The 17,545-nt window shown below is 45.1% G+C and overlaps 1 protein-coding gene across 1 annotated transcript in view; it reads right to left on the reverse strand.

Annotated features, from left to right (window-relative positions):
• Window positions 1-543: 543 nt before the first annotated feature.
• Window positions 544-17,545, reverse strand: part of LOC126298486 (serine/arginine repetitive matrix protein 1-like) — a 331,361-nt gene continuing 314,359 nt past the window's right edge. The window contains exons 7-8 of the mRNA XM_049989823.1: window positions 15,445-16,186; window positions 544-753 (exon numbers count right to left, since the gene is read on the reverse strand). Coding sequence (XP_049845780.1) covers window positions 15,473-16,186 — 714 coding nt within the window. The 3' untranslated portion in view covers window positions 544-753; window positions 15,445-15,472. The remainder of the gene's footprint in view (window positions 754-15,444; window positions 16,187-17,545) is intronic.

Raw genomic sequence — 17,545 nt, forward strand, 5'->3', positions numbered from 1 at the left:
GATAAATATCTAGCTACTTGTTGTTAAATAATACAGTTAAAGGACATTAATTACTAACATTTCAACATCTGCTATGCATGAATTACAAGATTAAGTAGACAGTACAGTTATTCATACCATTATTCACACACGCTAGAGTATTAAAGAAAGGGTTTAACAGCATCGAAAAGCCGATGTTTTCCATTAATTTATTATGTCTAATATAAATATGTAGCTAGTTATTGTTAAATAATATAGTTAAAGGACATTAATTACTAACATTTCAACATCTGCTATGGATGAATTACAAGATTAAGTAGACATTACAGTTATTCATACCATTATTTAGACACGCTAGAGTATTAAAGAAAGGGTTTAACAGCATCGAGGAGCCGATGTTGGTGGCGGGCTGGTAGAGAGAGGCAGGCTACTCTTCGACACATCTGAAACAGTCTACGAGTCTGGCGCAGAAGCTGCGCACGCTGGACACAATGTCTGGTGACGGCGGCCGTCGCGGCAGCGGCCGTGGCGACAGCGCGCGCGCCCACCGCGGTCGGCGCAGTGGCTGCTGTGGATCAGGCTGCACGCTCTCAGCGCTGCCGGCACTGGCGCACAGAGCCTGCCGCTGTGCTTCGAGGCGCTCTAGGCACCTACGGTCCCTCTCGCCGCGACGCCTCTTCATATCGTATTCGAGGCGTGTTTGCTCCACAGCCTCCTCGATGTGTGTGGTCAGCGAGTTGAACGTTAGGCGCTGTCCCTCAGGTCCGGAACGACCTGTGAACAAGTTCCTCTTACCACACACGCTGCAATTTACTAGCCACTAACTGTGGCACTGTTACTGTAACACAGTGTGGTAGATAAAAACTGTATGCCGGACAGGTGCTCGAACCCAGATCGTTGCCTTCGAGGGCAAAGCAAAGAGAGCTTCACTGTAAATTGAAACGCAGCCAAAACCTCTCAGACAAACAGAAGGTAAACGATTTCAAAGTTAGCTTATGGAGGGCTATGTGTGAAGCGTTCAGTGAATTCGAAGGTAAAATTCTATGTACCGACTTTACAGAAAATCCTACGAAGTTCTGGTCTTACGTTAAATCAGTAAGTAGATCGAAACAGCATATCCAGACACTCTGGGATGTTAATGGCATGGAAACAGAGGATGACAAGCGTAAAGCTGAAATACTAAACACCATTTTCCAAAGCTGTTTCACAGAGGAAAACCGCACTGCTGTTCCTTCTCTAAATGGTTCAAATGAGCACTCTGGGACTTAACAGCTTTGGTCATCAGTCCCCTAGAACTTAGAACTACTTAAACCTAACTAACCTAAGGACATCACACAACACCCAGTCATCACGAGGCAGAGACCTTCTATAAATCCTCGCACGAACGAAAAAATGGATGACATCGAAATAAGTGTATAAGGAATAGAAAAGCAACTGAAATCACTCAATGTCAATTCGATTCTACACAGAGTACGCGAAAGACGTTGCCCCCCCCCCCCCTTTCTAACATCCGTGTACCGCAAGCCTCTAGAGGAATGGAAGGTTCCAAATGCTTGGGAAAGAACACAGGTAGTTCCAGTTTTCAAGAAGGGTAGTCGAGCAGATGTGCAAAACTATAGGTCTATATCACTGACATCGATCTGTTGTAGAATTTTAGAAGATGTTTTTTGCTCGCGTATCATGTCATTTCCGGAAACCCAGAATCTACTCTGTAGGAATCAACATGGATTCCGGAAACAGCGATCGTGTGAGACCCAACTTGCTTAATTTCTTCATGAGACCCAGAAAAAATTAGATACAGGCTCCCAGGTAGATGCCATTTTCTTTGACTTCCGGAAGGCGTTCGATACAGTTCCGCACTGTCGCCTGACAAACAAAGTAAGAGCTTGCGGAATATCAGACCAGCTGTGTGGCTGGACTGAAGAGTTTTTATCAAACACAACACAGCATGTTGTTCTCAATGGAGAGACGTCTACAGACGTTAAAGTATCCTCTGGCGTGCCACAGGGGAATGTTATAGAAGCATTGCTTTTCAAAATATATATAAACCACCTAGTAGATAGTGTCGGAAGTTCCATGTGGCTTTTCGCGATTGCAGCATTAGAAAATTGCGGCGAAATGCAAGAAGATCTGCAGCGGATAGGCACTTTGTGCAGGGAGTGTCAAATGACCCTTAACATAGACAAATGTAATGTATTGCGAATACATAGGAAGAAGGATCCTTTATTGTGTGATTTTATGATAGCGGAACAAACACTGGTAGCAGTTACTTCTATAAAATATCTGGGAGTATGCGTACGGAACGATTTGAAGTGGAATGGTCATATAAAATAAATATGGGTCAGATAGAGCAGCAATCAGTCGTACAATTAAGTTGCTTTAATATGACATTTATAGTCACAATGCAGATCAGGTTTCGACCTGTGCCAGGTCATTATCAATGTAGTGCGGAATTGTAGCAGTTTTTCGTGTTCAAGTAAATGTTTACACAGTTCAACCATTGTAATGGTTGAAGTGTGTAAGTATTCACTTGAACACGAACAACTGCTACAATTCCGCACTGCATTACAATGGTTGAACTGTGTAAACATTTACTTGGACACGAACAACTGCTACAATTCCGCACTGCATTGATAATGACCTGGCACAGGTCGAAATCAGATCTGCGTTGTGACTATAAATGTCATGTTAAAGCAACTTAATTCTACGACTGATTTCTGCTCTATCTAACCCAATATAACCACAGTCGTTGCGTGCACCCACCCCATGGAGGGCAACCTGATAAAATTAATTGTTAGTAAGGCGGGTACCAGGTTGAGATTCATTGGGAGAGTCCTTAGAAAATGTAGTCCATCAACAAAGGAGGTGGCTTACAAAACACACGTTCGACCTATACTTGAGTATTGCTCATCGGTGTGGATCCGTACCAGGTCGGGTTGACAGAGGAGACAGAGAAAATCCAAAGAAGAGCGGCGCGTTTCGTCACAGGGTTATTTGGTAAGCGTAATAGCGTTACGGAGATGTTTAGAAAACTCAAGTGTCAGACTGTGCAAGAGAGGCGCTCTGCATCACGGTGTAGCTTTCTGTCCAGGTTTCGAGAGGGTGTGTTCCTGGATGAGGTCTTGAATATATTGCTTCCCCCTACTTATACCTCCCGAGGAGATCACGAATGTAAAATTAGAGAGATTCGAGCGCGTACGGAAGCTTTCAGGCAGACGTTCTTCTCGCGAACCATACGCGACTGGAACAGGAGAGGGAGGTAATGACAGTGGCACGTAAAGTGCCCTCCGCCACACACCGTTGGGTAGCTTGCGGAGTATAAATGTAGATGTAGACGACTCAGGGACGACTGAGGACCCACCGTCACAGCTTTACATCGACCACAACAGCTTTCCTGCCTTTCAAGCATCACAAAAGGTCGCTAGCATACCTTGCGCGATCAGCTCTCGACGAAGTTTCAAAACAATGTGCAATCTGATGCAGAGTGAAAGATTCATTACAGTCCTCCAGACTGTGGATAAGGCATTTCTCCGCAATATCTTTTCTCCTAGGACTGCTAGTTCTTCTAGGTATGCTAGGAGAAGTTCGGTGAAGTTTGGAAGGTAGGAGAGAGGTACTCTCGGAAGTAAAGCCGTCAGGGCTCTCCCCATCGCACCTCCCCCTCAGATTTTGTGGTAAAATGGCCCAGCGAATACCCCGTCAAAAACTGAACACAGGTCAAGCATGAAAACAAGAAGAAGGTGTAATGAACTGTGAAAAAATAAGCGAAGTTGAAACAGTTAACGGGCCAAGCTCAAGATGTGTAACATCGAGCGAATTTCAATAGCCATTGCGTCTTGGTTGAGTGGTCACGGTGCTGGACTGTGAAGGGGGAGATACGACTTCAAATCTCGCTTGGCCGGCCGGTGTGGGCGAGCGGTTCTAGGCGCTGCAGTCTGGAACCGCACGACCGCTACGGTCGCAGGTTCGAATCCTCCTTCGGGCGTGGACGTGTGTGATGTCCTTAGGTTAGTTAGGTTTAAGTAGTTCTAAGCTCTAGGGGACTGATGACGTCAGATGTTAAGTCCCATAGTGCTCAGATCTATTTGAACCATTCAAATCTCGTTAGATCCCCTTTTTTTTCCACAAAATTATGAGCTGTCCGTCCGGTCATTGACGCAGATGTTCACTGTGTTCAAATCTGTGTCTGTGTAGTGGTGTAATGTCCGTTTGCAACAGTGAGGTATAAGGAAGGGACCTCCAAGCGCGCGTACCTCCTATTTGTTCTACAAAAGTATCACATGTTATGACTCTTGCGTTTCGTTTTGGAACTTTCGACTCTTGAATTCCTTTGTTGCAAAATAGTTTACCCCGTTTATTTGTTGTTTTCATTTCTGTGAGAGGTCTATACGGCATTTAGTCTGCTCTCACTATTCATCACATCATATTCTATAACCAACGAGTAGTATGACAATTTCCAATATTACAGAAGGAGAACAGACACATCAGTGACCTGACGGAAAGTTAGGCATCTTATGAAAAAAAAAGGGGAACGATAGAGATTTAAACACTGATCTCCCACTTTACAGTCCAACACCGTGAAAACACAACCACGATGCCGCGGCTATTGATATTCGCTCGATGTTACATATCTTGAGCTTGGACTGTTCACTGTTTCTATTTTGCTTCGTTTTTCACAGTTTAGTACACCTCCTTCCTGTTTTCATGCTTGATCTGCGTGCAGTTTATGACGTGCTATCCACTGGACCATTTTACCATTAGATCTGGGAGGGGCGTGCTGGGGAGTTTCCCTTGACAGTAGGTCAGTTATGTCACAGCTGCCGTCGAGCGAGGAACTGTCTGCCAACTACATCTTTGCGTGAGGCGGCAGAGACAGCCACTTAGCAGGACAACTATCGTGAGTACGACATAAGATTATCAACAACGCGGAAAACGTATTTCAACGATGCACAATGAAATTTGTATTTCAAGTTAGGGCGGTGCGCTATGACATAGTAAATGAGGCAATACCTGCAAGAGTAAGGCTACACAAAATAAAACTAAGACCTTCAACGTAGCGCACGAACTGCTGACTAATCGAAATCTTAGCACATATCTTTATTTAATGGGACCTGAAGCAGGAAAAACTTAGCAGTTATCGACAGGACCCCTGAGAATGCCGTAACAATGCAACAAATCACAAAATGGATTCAAAAAATGGTTCAAATGGCTCTGAGCACTATGGGACTTAACATCTGAGGTCATCAGTCCCCTAGACTTAGAACTACTTAAACCTAACTAACCTAAGGACATCACACACAGCCATGCCCGAGGCAGGATTCGAACCTGCGACCGTACCAGCAGCGCGGTTCCAGACTCAAGCGCCTACAACCGCTCGGCCACCGCGGCCGGCCACAAAATGGGCTGGAGACTATTTTTTCTGGTATGTTCTATGGGACCAAACTGCTGAGATCATCGGTCCCTGGAGACTATTCCCAGAGACGAAAAACAAAAGTCACATGTGGCTCATCGGCAATTACGACCACTACTTTCTAACTACGAAATCCCCGCCACACCAAGACCTTATACAGAACAACACAGAATTCTGCAGAATGAACGAAAATACAAGAAGTGGTGCAACTTCGTCGCCAAGATAATTTAACGAAAATTAAGAATCCCTATTTTGAAAAGAAGAGATGTTTATTTCATCAGAAAACAACGTGAAGCTGTGTTTAACATCACGGAAAAACTCATAAACTTTTCCAGAAAGAAGTTAATTTTTCATTTTGCACCTTACTCCTCATTGTTAACAACCATCAATGGGAAAGAAAATTTTTTGTTTCTTTAAGCAGGAATATTTCTACAAAATCTTATTATTTATTTACGTATGACTTTATGTATTTATCCGTAACACATATTACTACATTGTAAAGAGGACACAATTCCGTTAAGAAAACTATTTGCTATCGTAATATTCAATGCAAATGAAGATACTCTATGCAGGGAAAACATTCACCAATGATTACAGCAATGAGGTTAACCGAGGAAGGTGTAAATGATGAGCGAAAGATAGCGCTGGAGAGGAGGACCTAAGAAATAAAACGCGAGGCTCCGGGGTCGAATCCCGGTCTGGCAAACATTTTAATCTAGCACGCAGTTTTTAAAAAGTACACCCTCCATTTCTATAAATGCCAAAAAAAATTTCATAACATGTATTAAAGCGATGTTGCTCTCTGCAACTTCCTGATATGTAGATCTAGATGCGGAAGTAGTTGTGTTCTAAAATTCTGTTAGAGATAGTGTGTCACACCTATAGCAGCTGAAGGTGAAGCCACAGTTGCTTCGAAATTTTATTGCAAATAAAAAATTACATCAATAATAACAGCTGGCTGTTTTTAACAAGTTATAGAAATTGCTAACGTATCATGGTATCCACCCTGCAGATCATCACACACGTTGGTCATCGGGGCTCAGCTCTAAGCGGGACTAATTACTGAGGACAATTTTACCCCAGTCAATGAGATCTCACTCTGAAGCCGCGTCTGCAGACTCGCCGGACAGCGGTGGGATACCGACATGACTGTCGCCCTACGCACGGTCCGACAACCAGGAGTGTTGATCTGGGGTGCCCCTTTGGTTGCATCCGCGGTACCGCGGTATCCTTATCAGAACAGCGGTACGTTGACGATATTCTAAGCCCCGTTTTGTTGCCCTTCATGGCAAGCCATCTTGGGCTCAGCATGATAATGCTCGCCCGCACATGGAAAAGAGTTTCTAACACTTGTCTTCGTGCTTGCCAAACCCTACATTGGCCAGCCGTGTCGCCGGATCTCTCCCTATTTGAGCACGTTTGGAGCATTATGGGGAGGGCCCTCCAAGCATCTCGGGATTTTGACGATCTAAAGCGCCAGTTAGACACAATTTGGAACGATATCCCTCAGGAGGACATCCATCAACTCTGTCTATCAATGCCAAGCACAATTACTGCTTGTATAAGTGCCAGAGGTGGACCAACGTGTTACTGACGTTCTCAGTTTGTGAACATGTTTCTCTTGAATAAATCGTCCAATTTTTTCCGAAATTGTAATTATCTGTTTGTGTGTACATGTACCTCACCTCTACCGATTTCCGCTCCATTCACAGTCACATGTCGAGGGAAGAGTCCAAAGGAAAGTTCCAAAAAGAGAATGAAGAGGACTGTGTGCAATCAGAGTCAGTTAAGAACAAAATAAAAGAGTCATGTAGGAGTGAGTAGGGTTAGGGTTCAGTTTCAGTACCATGCATCCAGAAGGCAGTGAGGCTCTGCAGCTACGAGAAGACGGCGATAAATTCTGGTGGACACACATTAACTGCAACCTAAGTAGCATTTTACAATATTCATTGGAATAGTGCTGAACAGAAACTGTCTATCTCTGTATCAAAGGGATTTCAGTGGACAGCAGGAACACGTAACTGCTTGGTTCTTGTCTCTGGTATGGCAGGAAAAGTGGCGAGAGAGTACTAGTGAAGTAGTTCACAGTGTTGATGATTGATTAATTATGCCAATTGGCCACTAGTTAGCAGACCGAGTAGCAGTCAAGTACTCGTCTTTGATAGAGGTCCGTTCTAAGAATGATTGAAAACAGCCGACATTGTGGTAAGGGGGTTCGATCTGACGCCTCACTAATTAAATGTGTTTGGTCGGACAATAAATTTATTAAAGAAAGAGTAATTGCTTGCTACCTCAACAAGTCATTGTAGCTAACTCCAAGAGAGTTGCTGATCTTCTGAATCCTAACCCCATACAACCAAGGAGATTTTTTCCCTCTCACCTCCACTACTATAAAGGCTCATAACAAATCGAAGTTTTTATCCACAATGTCGTTAACGTCCTTACTGCGCCACGTAGAGGTAGGGAACCCGTGGCGGGACACGGTTTAGAAATTTGTTGTCATGTTTGTGGGGTTTGTTTCAGTAAATTGTTGCGAGGTGGGTAATGAGGATGATAATGAAAGAAGCATAGAACGCAGAAGAACAAATTATAGCAATTGTGCCACTAAGTCAAACCGCAAGAAGAAGAAACTCTTACGAGAAGCAATGCCCAAGATCCCACCAAGATTACGAGCAGCAGTGCCCAAGATGCCAGAGAGACCAGCAGTCTGCGAACGGTGTGAGCAGCAGCGGACCAGGAGATCCGAGCACATCTGCCGAAGAACTGGGGCAGAACAGGCAAGGCAGCGTCATGAATTAAGAACATGGTCCCACAAAATTGTTAATAACAGATAATCTGAATAATTAGCCTGAAGTAAGAAGCATTTTAGAGCAGAGCTATTTCTACAAAATAACCACAGATTTCTACGCTTGTTGGATATTTCAAACCAGACAGTATTCTAGGGAACCAGTTGCCTCTTAGGGAAACAGGATAGATGGTCTATCCATATCCTTCAAGACTACTGCGACGCGAGTAAAGTATATGAACAGTTGAAGGGTGCCGTAGAATTAGTTTGTGCGCTGGGCGTTGCAGATTTTATTCAAGGGTGAGCCAATGAAAGAATACAGACGACTGTATGCACTCGAGGCCAAAACATTAACTTAGGGAAAGCCGTGGAAATATCCCAACAAGAAGAGAGTGCGATCATGTCAATGAAGAGAAAAATAAAACTCCACGAAAAAAATTTCGTGAGAATAATATACTGGCAAAAAAAATCACAACACCAAGAAGGAGTTGTGCGATTTTAACGAAAGTTGGTAGGCGTGTTTCTACATCTGAAATACACTGAAGAGCCAAAGAAACTGGTGCAGCTGTCTAAAATTGTGTAGAGCCCCCGCGAGCATGCAGATGTGCAGCAACACGATATGGCATTGACTCGAGTAATGTCTGATGTAGTGCTGGAGGAAACTGTCACTACGAATCCAGCAGGGCTGTCCATAAATCCGTAAAAATGCGAAGGGATGGAGATCTCTTCTGAACAGCACATTGCAAGGCATCCCAGACATGCTCAATAATGTTCATGTCTGGGGAGTTTGGTGGCCAGCAGAAGTTTAAACTTAGAAGAGTGTTCTTGGAGCCACTCTGTAGAAATTCTGGAAGTGTAGGGTTTCGCATTGCCCTGCTGGACCTGCCCAAGTCCCTCGAAATGCGCAATGGACATGAATGGATGCAAATGATCAGACAGGATGTTTACGTACGTGTCACCTGTCAGAGTCGTATCTAGAATATCAGGGGTCACGTATCACTCCAACTCCACACGCCCCACACCATTACAGACCCTCCACAAGACTGAACATTCCCCTGCTGACATGCAACGTCCATGGATTCATAAGATTTTCTCCATACCCGTACACGTGCATCCGCTCGATAAAATTTGAAACGAGACTCGTCCGACTAGACAACATGTTTCCAGCCATCAACAGTTCAAATCGGTGTTGACGGGAGCAGGCTAGGCGTAAAGCTTTGTGTTGAGCAGTCATCAAGGGTACACGGATGAACCTTCAGCTCCGAAAACCCATATCGATTGTGTTACGTTGAATGGTTGGCACTCTGACACTTGTTAATGGCCCAGCATTGAAATCTGCAGCAATTTGGGGGAAGGGTTGCACTTTTGTCACATTGAACGATTCTCTTCAGTCATCGTTGGTTCCATTCTTGAAGGATCTTTTTCCGGCCGAAGCGACATCGGAGATTTGATGTTTAACCGGATTCTTGATGTTCACGATACATTCGTGAAATGGTCGTACGGGAAAAAACCCCACTTCTAGAATGAAACTTTCACTCTACAGCGGAGTGTGCGCTGATATGAAAATTCCTGGCAGATTAAAACTGTGCCCGACCGAGACTCGAACTCGGGACCTTTGCCATTCGCGGGCAAGTGCTCTACCAACTGAGCTACCAAAGCACGACTCACGGTCCGTCCTCACAGCTTTACCTCTGCCAGTTCCTCGTCTCCTACCTTCCAAACTTAACAGAAGCTCTCCTGCGAACCTAGCAGAACTAGCACTCCTGAAAGAAAGGATATTGCGCAGACATGGTTTAGCCACAGCCTGGGGGATGTTTCTAGAATGAAACTTTCACTCTACAGCGGAGTGTGCGCTGATATGAAACTTCCTGGCAGATTAAAACTGTGTGCCGGACCGAGACTCGAACTCGGGACCTTTGCCTTTCGCGGGCAAGTGCTCTACCAACTGAGCCACCCAAGCACGACTCACGTCCGGTACTCACAGCTTCACTTCTGCCAGTATCCGTCTCCTACCTTCCAAACTTTACAGAAGCTCTTCTGCAAACCTAGCAGAACTAGCACTCCTGAAACAAAGGATATTGCGGAGACATTGCTTAGCCACAGCCTGGGGGAGAGCACTTACCCGCGAAAGGCAAAGGTCCCGAGTTCGAGTCTCGGTCCGGCACACAGTTTTAATCTGCCAGGAAGTTTCAGTCTCCACTTCGTCGCTACCTCGCATATGCTGCGTCCCACCGCTCGTGAGCCGACTATAGCACCATGTTCAAACTGACTTAAATCTTGATAACCTTCCATTGTAGCAGCAGTAACCCGTCTAAAAACTGCGCCAGACACTTGTCTTATATAGGCGCTGCCGCCCGTGGCGCCGTATTCTTCTGTTTACATATCTCTGTATTTAAATACGCATGACTATACCAGTTTCTTTGGAGCTTCAGTGTTTCACGTACATTCGAATTTCACGCCAGTAGCATAAAAGTGCGCTAGTAGCTCCACTATGAGGATGATAATCAGGTATGCTTTACATACGCGCTGTAATGGTCTTGAGCGTTTGTTACCTTTGAGATCCGGCGTAGTGAGTTGACTGCAGTCAAATGGTTTAAGGCGACAAAGACGCCATTATCAACATCTCACTGAGTTTGAAGGAGGTATTGTAATATACAGGAAGCTGGATGTTGCTTCTGAGATACTGCAGAAAGGGTTGGCAGGAATGTAGCCACTGTACATGACTGCCGGCAGCGATGGTCACGAGAGTGCACGGCCGCAAGGAGACCGGGCTCCGGACGGCAACGTGGCACCTCGGAGAGGGAAGACCTTCGTGTTCGACTTATGGCTCTGGCCCATCGTACTGCATCTGGAGTAGCAGTTTGAGCAGCAGTTGGTATCACAGTGACACAAAGAAATGTTACAAATCGGCTACTTCAGGGATAGCATTTTGACTTCAGTGGTGTAAGTCGAGAGCTCATTTAATGGTAGGGTGGGGGTCTGATGTGTTTTCTGATGGAAACTGTATCTGCTTCGGTGCCAATGATAGCCGTGTGTTGGTTAGAAGGAGACCAACTGAGGGCCTGCAGCCAACCTGTCTGCGCTCTAGATACGCTGGACCTACATCTGGTGTTACTATCTCTGATGCGATCTCGTGTGACAGTAGGAGCACTCTCGTGGTTATCCAACGCACCCTGACTGCCAATTTGGCTTCAGTCTGGTGAGTCGATCTGTTATGCTTTCATTCATGAACAGCTTTCCGGGGGGTGTTTTCCGACAGGATAACACTCTCACGTACCGCTGTCGTAACTCAACATGCTGGTGTTTTGGCCTGCTCAAACACCAGATCTGTCTCCAGTCGAGCACATATGGGACATCATCAGACGACAGGTTCAGCGTCATCAAGAACCAGTATTAACCGTCCCTGTATTGACTGACCAAATGCCACAGGCATTGAAGTCCATCCCACGAACTGACGTCTGGCACCTGTAAAACAAAATGCATGCACGTTCACATGCCTGTGGTGGTGCACCGGTTATTAATGTACCAGCATTTCATATCTGCAGCCGGCCGCGGTGGCCGCGCGGTTCTGGCGCTGCAGTCTGGAACCGCGGGACTGCTATGGTCGCAGGTTCGAATCCTGCCTCGGGCATGGGTGAATGTGATGTCCTTAGGTTAGTTAGGTTTAAGTAGTTCTAAGTTCTAGGGGACTTATGATCTAAGATGTTGAGTCCCATAGTGCTCAGAGCCATTTGAACCATTTTTTCATATTTGCAGTGGCTTGTCTCGCGCTTGCATTAACCTGTCAACTTGCAATGTTAATAACTAGAGTATGTTACCTAACAAACATATTCCCGAAATTTTACTACTCAACATTAATTGTTTTTTGGTGTTGCGATTTTTTCCGTTATTGTAGAATGTAACAAACAATACATGTGAAATGTAATAACTGTAGTAAAAAGAGACATGTAGCCGAACACTGCCGCCACAACAACAAAGAAAGATGGATCCATATACCCAACAGTACAGAGGAAGCACGGAAGTGCAGAATTATTGTTATCATTATGATGAACTAGGACACGCAGACACTAAGTGTGACAAGATTATTAATGTGAAAAATACCAGAGTCGTGGACACAAGGAAAAGGACTGTGGCTCTTCCAGATATTATAGCTGCAGTAAGTATGGGTACGCAGCACCCCAGGGGTAGAGAAAAAAATGGGTAAGATACCAAAGAAAAAGGGGGGGGGGGGATCGAAACTAGTGGTACACGCAGCAGTTACACGTAGCCCCCGTTAAATGCCCCAAGGTGACGGTAGTAGGCTTCCAGGCATAAAATGACATCATGACGATTTATTGTAGGAAAGTTGGCAAAGAACTAAATTTTTAATAGATACAAGAACTCATATCAGTCTGCCTAAGAAAGATACAATACACACAGGAACACTACTAAAGGAGGTAAAACTGGGTAACGAATGCTACAATGAACACGCTGGGTACAGCGACAATGACTTGAAGAAATGCCGGAAAGGTGTTAGGCGAGCGTATATTCCATGTGTTAAGAAAGCGAACAGATGGCCCATATTATGGTCTGGTATGTAGGGAATTCTTACAAAAACAAAGAGTATCATTGATTATAGCCGGAGACGAATAACACTGAACACAGACTTGATCACAAAATGATATCAGGGACGTAAGAGTAGTATAAAGGAGTTCTATGAGAGGAAACGATGGTTTTGGAATTTAAAAGGAAAACTTGCTAGCTAGGAAAATAAGGGAATAAAACAAAATTATCGTGAAGAAGAATCACTTATAATGGCGCCCGTCAGAGAAGGGTAAAGTTGTAATCCAAAGGAAACGATAGATCCTAGATAAGAAAAGGCCATGTGAATCCGATTGGAAAGGCAGGAAGTGATTCAGGAAGCCCAAGGGGTAACAATGCCGAAACAAGAAGTATTAAAGGGTGTGTACATTCCAGAGGCTCTTCTACGAAATACTCAAAGTAAATGCATTATTAGTATGGTGAACACCAAATGAGGTAGAGTGTGTTGCTAGTTCAGTGTGCTTAATTACTGAACCCTCATGCGATGAAGCCACAGGAAAAAGAGTAATAGAAACGCCGGAACAGGCACCGGATAACAAGAATCGCATATCACAGGTCAGAGACACTATGCGTACAGAGCAACTAAATGAAAAAGAGAAATATGAATTAGAATGTGTTTCATTTTGTGTCCGCAGCTCGTGGCCTAGTGGTTAGCGATGCTGACTCTGGATAGCGGGGTCCAGGGCTCGATTCCCGGCCGGGTTGGGGATTTTTTTGTACCCGGGGACTGGGTGTTTGTGTTGTCCTCATCGTTTCATCATCATCGTCATCATTCAGGAAACGGGGTGGCGACAGGAAGGGCATCCGGCCATCCCTTAAATTAACCATGCCAAATCTGATTGTAACCATGCCGACCCTGCGAAAACGTTGGACAAAGGCACAAGAAAAAGAAGAATGTGTTTCATTTAAAAGGCTAATTCAAAGTCATTCACGTTGACACTAAAGCATAGACCCCTGATATTGTCCGAGCATACTGCTAGGATCACACGTATTAGGCCATATCGGATATTGCAATCCCAGGAGGAGATATTACGTGAACTCATAGAAGAAAAAATTGGCTGACGATATTATTGCAGAAAGTAAAAGTCCGTGGCATGCGCCATTACTGCTAATTCTGAAGAAAGTGGAAAACTAATATACAGTTTGGTGGCCAATTCTCGTAAGGTAAACGAGATTTCAATAGGGGAGGCATTCCCAATGTCGAACATATCGAAAATTCTGGACCATCTGGGAAACACTAAGTTTTTTCCCACAATGGATTTGGGCAGTGGATACCATCAGATATTAATGTTTCCCCAGGATAGGGAGAAAACTTCATTTAGTGCTAATTATCAGCACTATGAGTACAAGAGGATGCCGATGGGATTAAAAGAGACTCTTAGTAAGTTTCAAAGACTAATGTACATTGTACTGTCAGGATTACAGAGAAGAAAATATTTGGTATATTTGGACGATTTAATTACCTTTCCGATGTCTAAAGAGACATTTTGTAAAATTTAACTCTTATACAGAATGATCTGCGATTACTAACTCTCAAAGCTAGCCATTCGTCTTCTGCTATATTCCTTTCCCGTGTTTTAATAGTGGCCTAATGTTCCCCTTGAAACTCTCAACAACCTCTGGTTCTTTCAAGTCATTCAGGTCGCATCTCATTAATTTCCTATCTTTCTGCAAATTCTTCAGTTTTAATATACAGTTCATAACCAAGAAATTATGATCAAAGTCCTTTTACTGATATACCCCCGGATATATCTCTCAGGCTCTGAAATCTCCGTCTTGCCAATATACAATCAATCTGAAAACTTTCAGGATCTCCAGTTAGTGATTACACATGAAAAAACGTTTGCAGATTTCTTGGAGATTTTCTGCTGTTACTGGTAACTTTGGAGAGCTGACTAACTCAAGGTAAGTTGATATAAATAAGTTACATGTTCAGATCATTCATCATACTCACAGATATCCCTCCACTATCGTTGCACCTATCTTGCCTTGTGACAATATTGACCGAGCGCCATTTCAATTGGGTCCGTCTTAATAATAAAAGGTTTGTCAGAATATCTTTCTGTTGGCTTCCCCACTCATAACTTCCGGTGTCCTTTAGCAATTACACAAAGGTGCTGCAATTTGACCGGCCGGCCGAAGTGGCCGAGCGGTTCTAGGCGCTACAGTCTGGAGCCGCGCGACCGCTACGGTCGCAGGTTCGAATCCTGCCTCGGGCATGGATGTGTGTGATGTCCTTAGGTTAGTTAGGTTTAAGTAGTTCTAAGTTCTAGGGGACTGATGACCTCAGATGTTAAGTCCCATAGTGCTCAGAGCCATTTGAACCATTTTTTCAATTGGACCGAAACCTTGTAGGAACTTTCTGTAGTATCCTACTAAACCTAAGCATCCTTTAAATTCTTTCTTTATCTTCGGCACTGGGAATATCTTTACGTCTCTACGTTCTGCTCGTCTGGTTGTACTGCTCTATCGGTTATTGTATATCCCAAAAATATTAGTTCCTTCGGTAAAAATTTCCACTTGTCTCGAAGCAATTTCAGCCGGTGTTCCATGTGTCGGTCGAAAACCTCTCGTAATTTGTCATTATGGTATCTTAAGGAACTTGAGAAACAGATTATATCTGAATATTCATCCAGCAGAACGTGAGTGCGAGCCTAGAATAACACGGCAGCTGACAGGGAAGACTTACCTACGAGGGCAACAGCCCCAACCGTTCGTCAGGCAACCGTCCGCAAAGCGTGTTCCAGGTGTCCTTGAAAGTCGTTTGCTGGAGCCGGACGCTGGAGATCGAAGCAAACGGCTGGCAGCCCGATTGAGTTGGTCCGCGGTGGCGGAGGCGGAGGTGGAGGCAACGACTCGGCCTCAGGTCCCCGCCGTGTCTCCATTCCGGCCTCTGTTTCCTCTCTGCACGCAATGCGTCTAATAAAGCGCACGACAGGGCTCTCTGAATCTGAGCTGCTTTCAACCTGCAGCGTAACAGAGGCTTCGTCGCCGCCCCGCTGTTGCGCATTGCGCACCGACTTGTACTTCCTGAGAGACACTCGAGCAGGACGTGGGGAAGGACTCCGAGAGCCCGAGCTGCTGCGCGCCAGGGGGGCCAAGTCCTGCGCGTGGCGTCTCAGCTGCTCGTCACGTGCCGATGCCGTCAGTCTGCGGGACATGCGGCGGTGAGGAGACGTCGTCACTGAACCATTAATGCTGCCCTGCTGGGCGGTCTGCCTTGTGACAAATGATCGGGCCTGCGGCGAGGAGGACTCGGCGTCCCGCCTGCTGCGGTGCATGTTCTGCATCTCGATCGTAGTCTCCACTGACGGCGCGGAGGTGGCGCGACGTGAGACGTGCCCCGAGCCACGACTGGTGCTGGGACCGTATACACGAGCAAACATCCAGTGCTGGTCGGCCTCTGCGACCTCAGTCACGTCTTCAATATCCTGCCAACACAAAACATTATCTTAGCAATCGGAAGCATTCACTATATGGGACAGAGTCACCATTGTGATTAATGTACTAAACACAGCAACAAGTCGCGTATGATGGATTAATTTTGACCAGTTTCGATCGTCAGATGTCAGCATCCTCAGATATTCATTGCCCTAGTGGCAACACGCCCCCGCACTATCCACAGACCTTGCCAAGGTGGGGCGACTTGCGTTCCTCAGCGATACACGTAGAGAAGGATCCTTTATTTTATGATTATATGATAGTGGAACAAACACTGGTAGCAGTTACTTCTGTAAAATATCTGGGAGTATGCGTACGGAACGATTTCAAGTGGGATGATCATATAAAATAAATATGGGTCAGATAGAGCAGCAATCAGTCGTACAATTAAGTTGCTTTAATATGACATTTATAGTCACAACGCAGATCAGATTTCAACCTGTGTCAGGTCATTATCAATGCAGTGCGGAATTGTAGCAGTTTTTCGTGTTTAAGTGAATGCTTACACAGTTCAACCAATACAATAAATGTCATATTAAAGCAGCTTAATTCTACGACTGATTGCTGCTCTATCTAACCCAATATAACCACAGTCGTTGCGTGCACCCACCCCATGGAGGGCGACCAGATAAAATTAATTGTTGGTAAGGCGGGTGCCAGGTTGAGATTCATTGGGAGAGTCCTTAGAAAATGTAGTCCATCAACAAAGGAGGTGGCTTACAAAAAACACGTTCGACCTATACTTGATTATTGCTCATCAGTGTGGGATCCTTACCAGGTCGGGTTGACAGAGGAGATAGAGAAGATCCAAAGAAGAGCGGCGCGTTTCGTCACAGGGTTATTTGGTAAGCGTGATAGCGTTACGGAGATGTTTAGCAAACTCAAGTGGCAGACTGTGCAAGAGAGGCTTTCTGCATCGCGGTGTAGCTTGCTGTCCAGGTTTCGAGAGGGTGTGTTACTGGATGAGGTATCGAATATATTGCTTCCCCCCACTTATACCTCCCGAGGAGATCACGAATGTAAAATTAGAGAGATTCGAGCGCGTACGGAAGCTTTCCGGTAGTCGTTCTTCCCGCGAACCATACGCGACTGCAACATGAAAGGGAGGTAATGACAGTGGCCGCGTGAGATTAGCCGAGCGGTCTAAGGCTCTGCAGTCATGGACCGTGCGGCTCGTCCCGGCGGAGGTTCGAGTCCTCCCTCGGGCATGGGTGCGTGTGTTTGTCCTTAGGATAATTTAGGTTAAGTAGTGTGTAAGCTTAGGGACTGATGACCTTAGCAGTTAAGTCCCATAAGATTCCACACACATTTGAATATTTTTAATGACAGTGGCACGTAAAGTAACCTCC

This window comes from Schistocerca gregaria, chromosome X (assembly GCF_023897955.1).
Source record: "Schistocerca gregaria isolate iqSchGreg1 chromosome X, iqSchGreg1.2, whole genome shotgun sequence".
Taxonomy (NCBI): domain Eukaryota; kingdom Metazoa; phylum Arthropoda; class Insecta; order Orthoptera; family Acrididae; genus Schistocerca; species Schistocerca gregaria.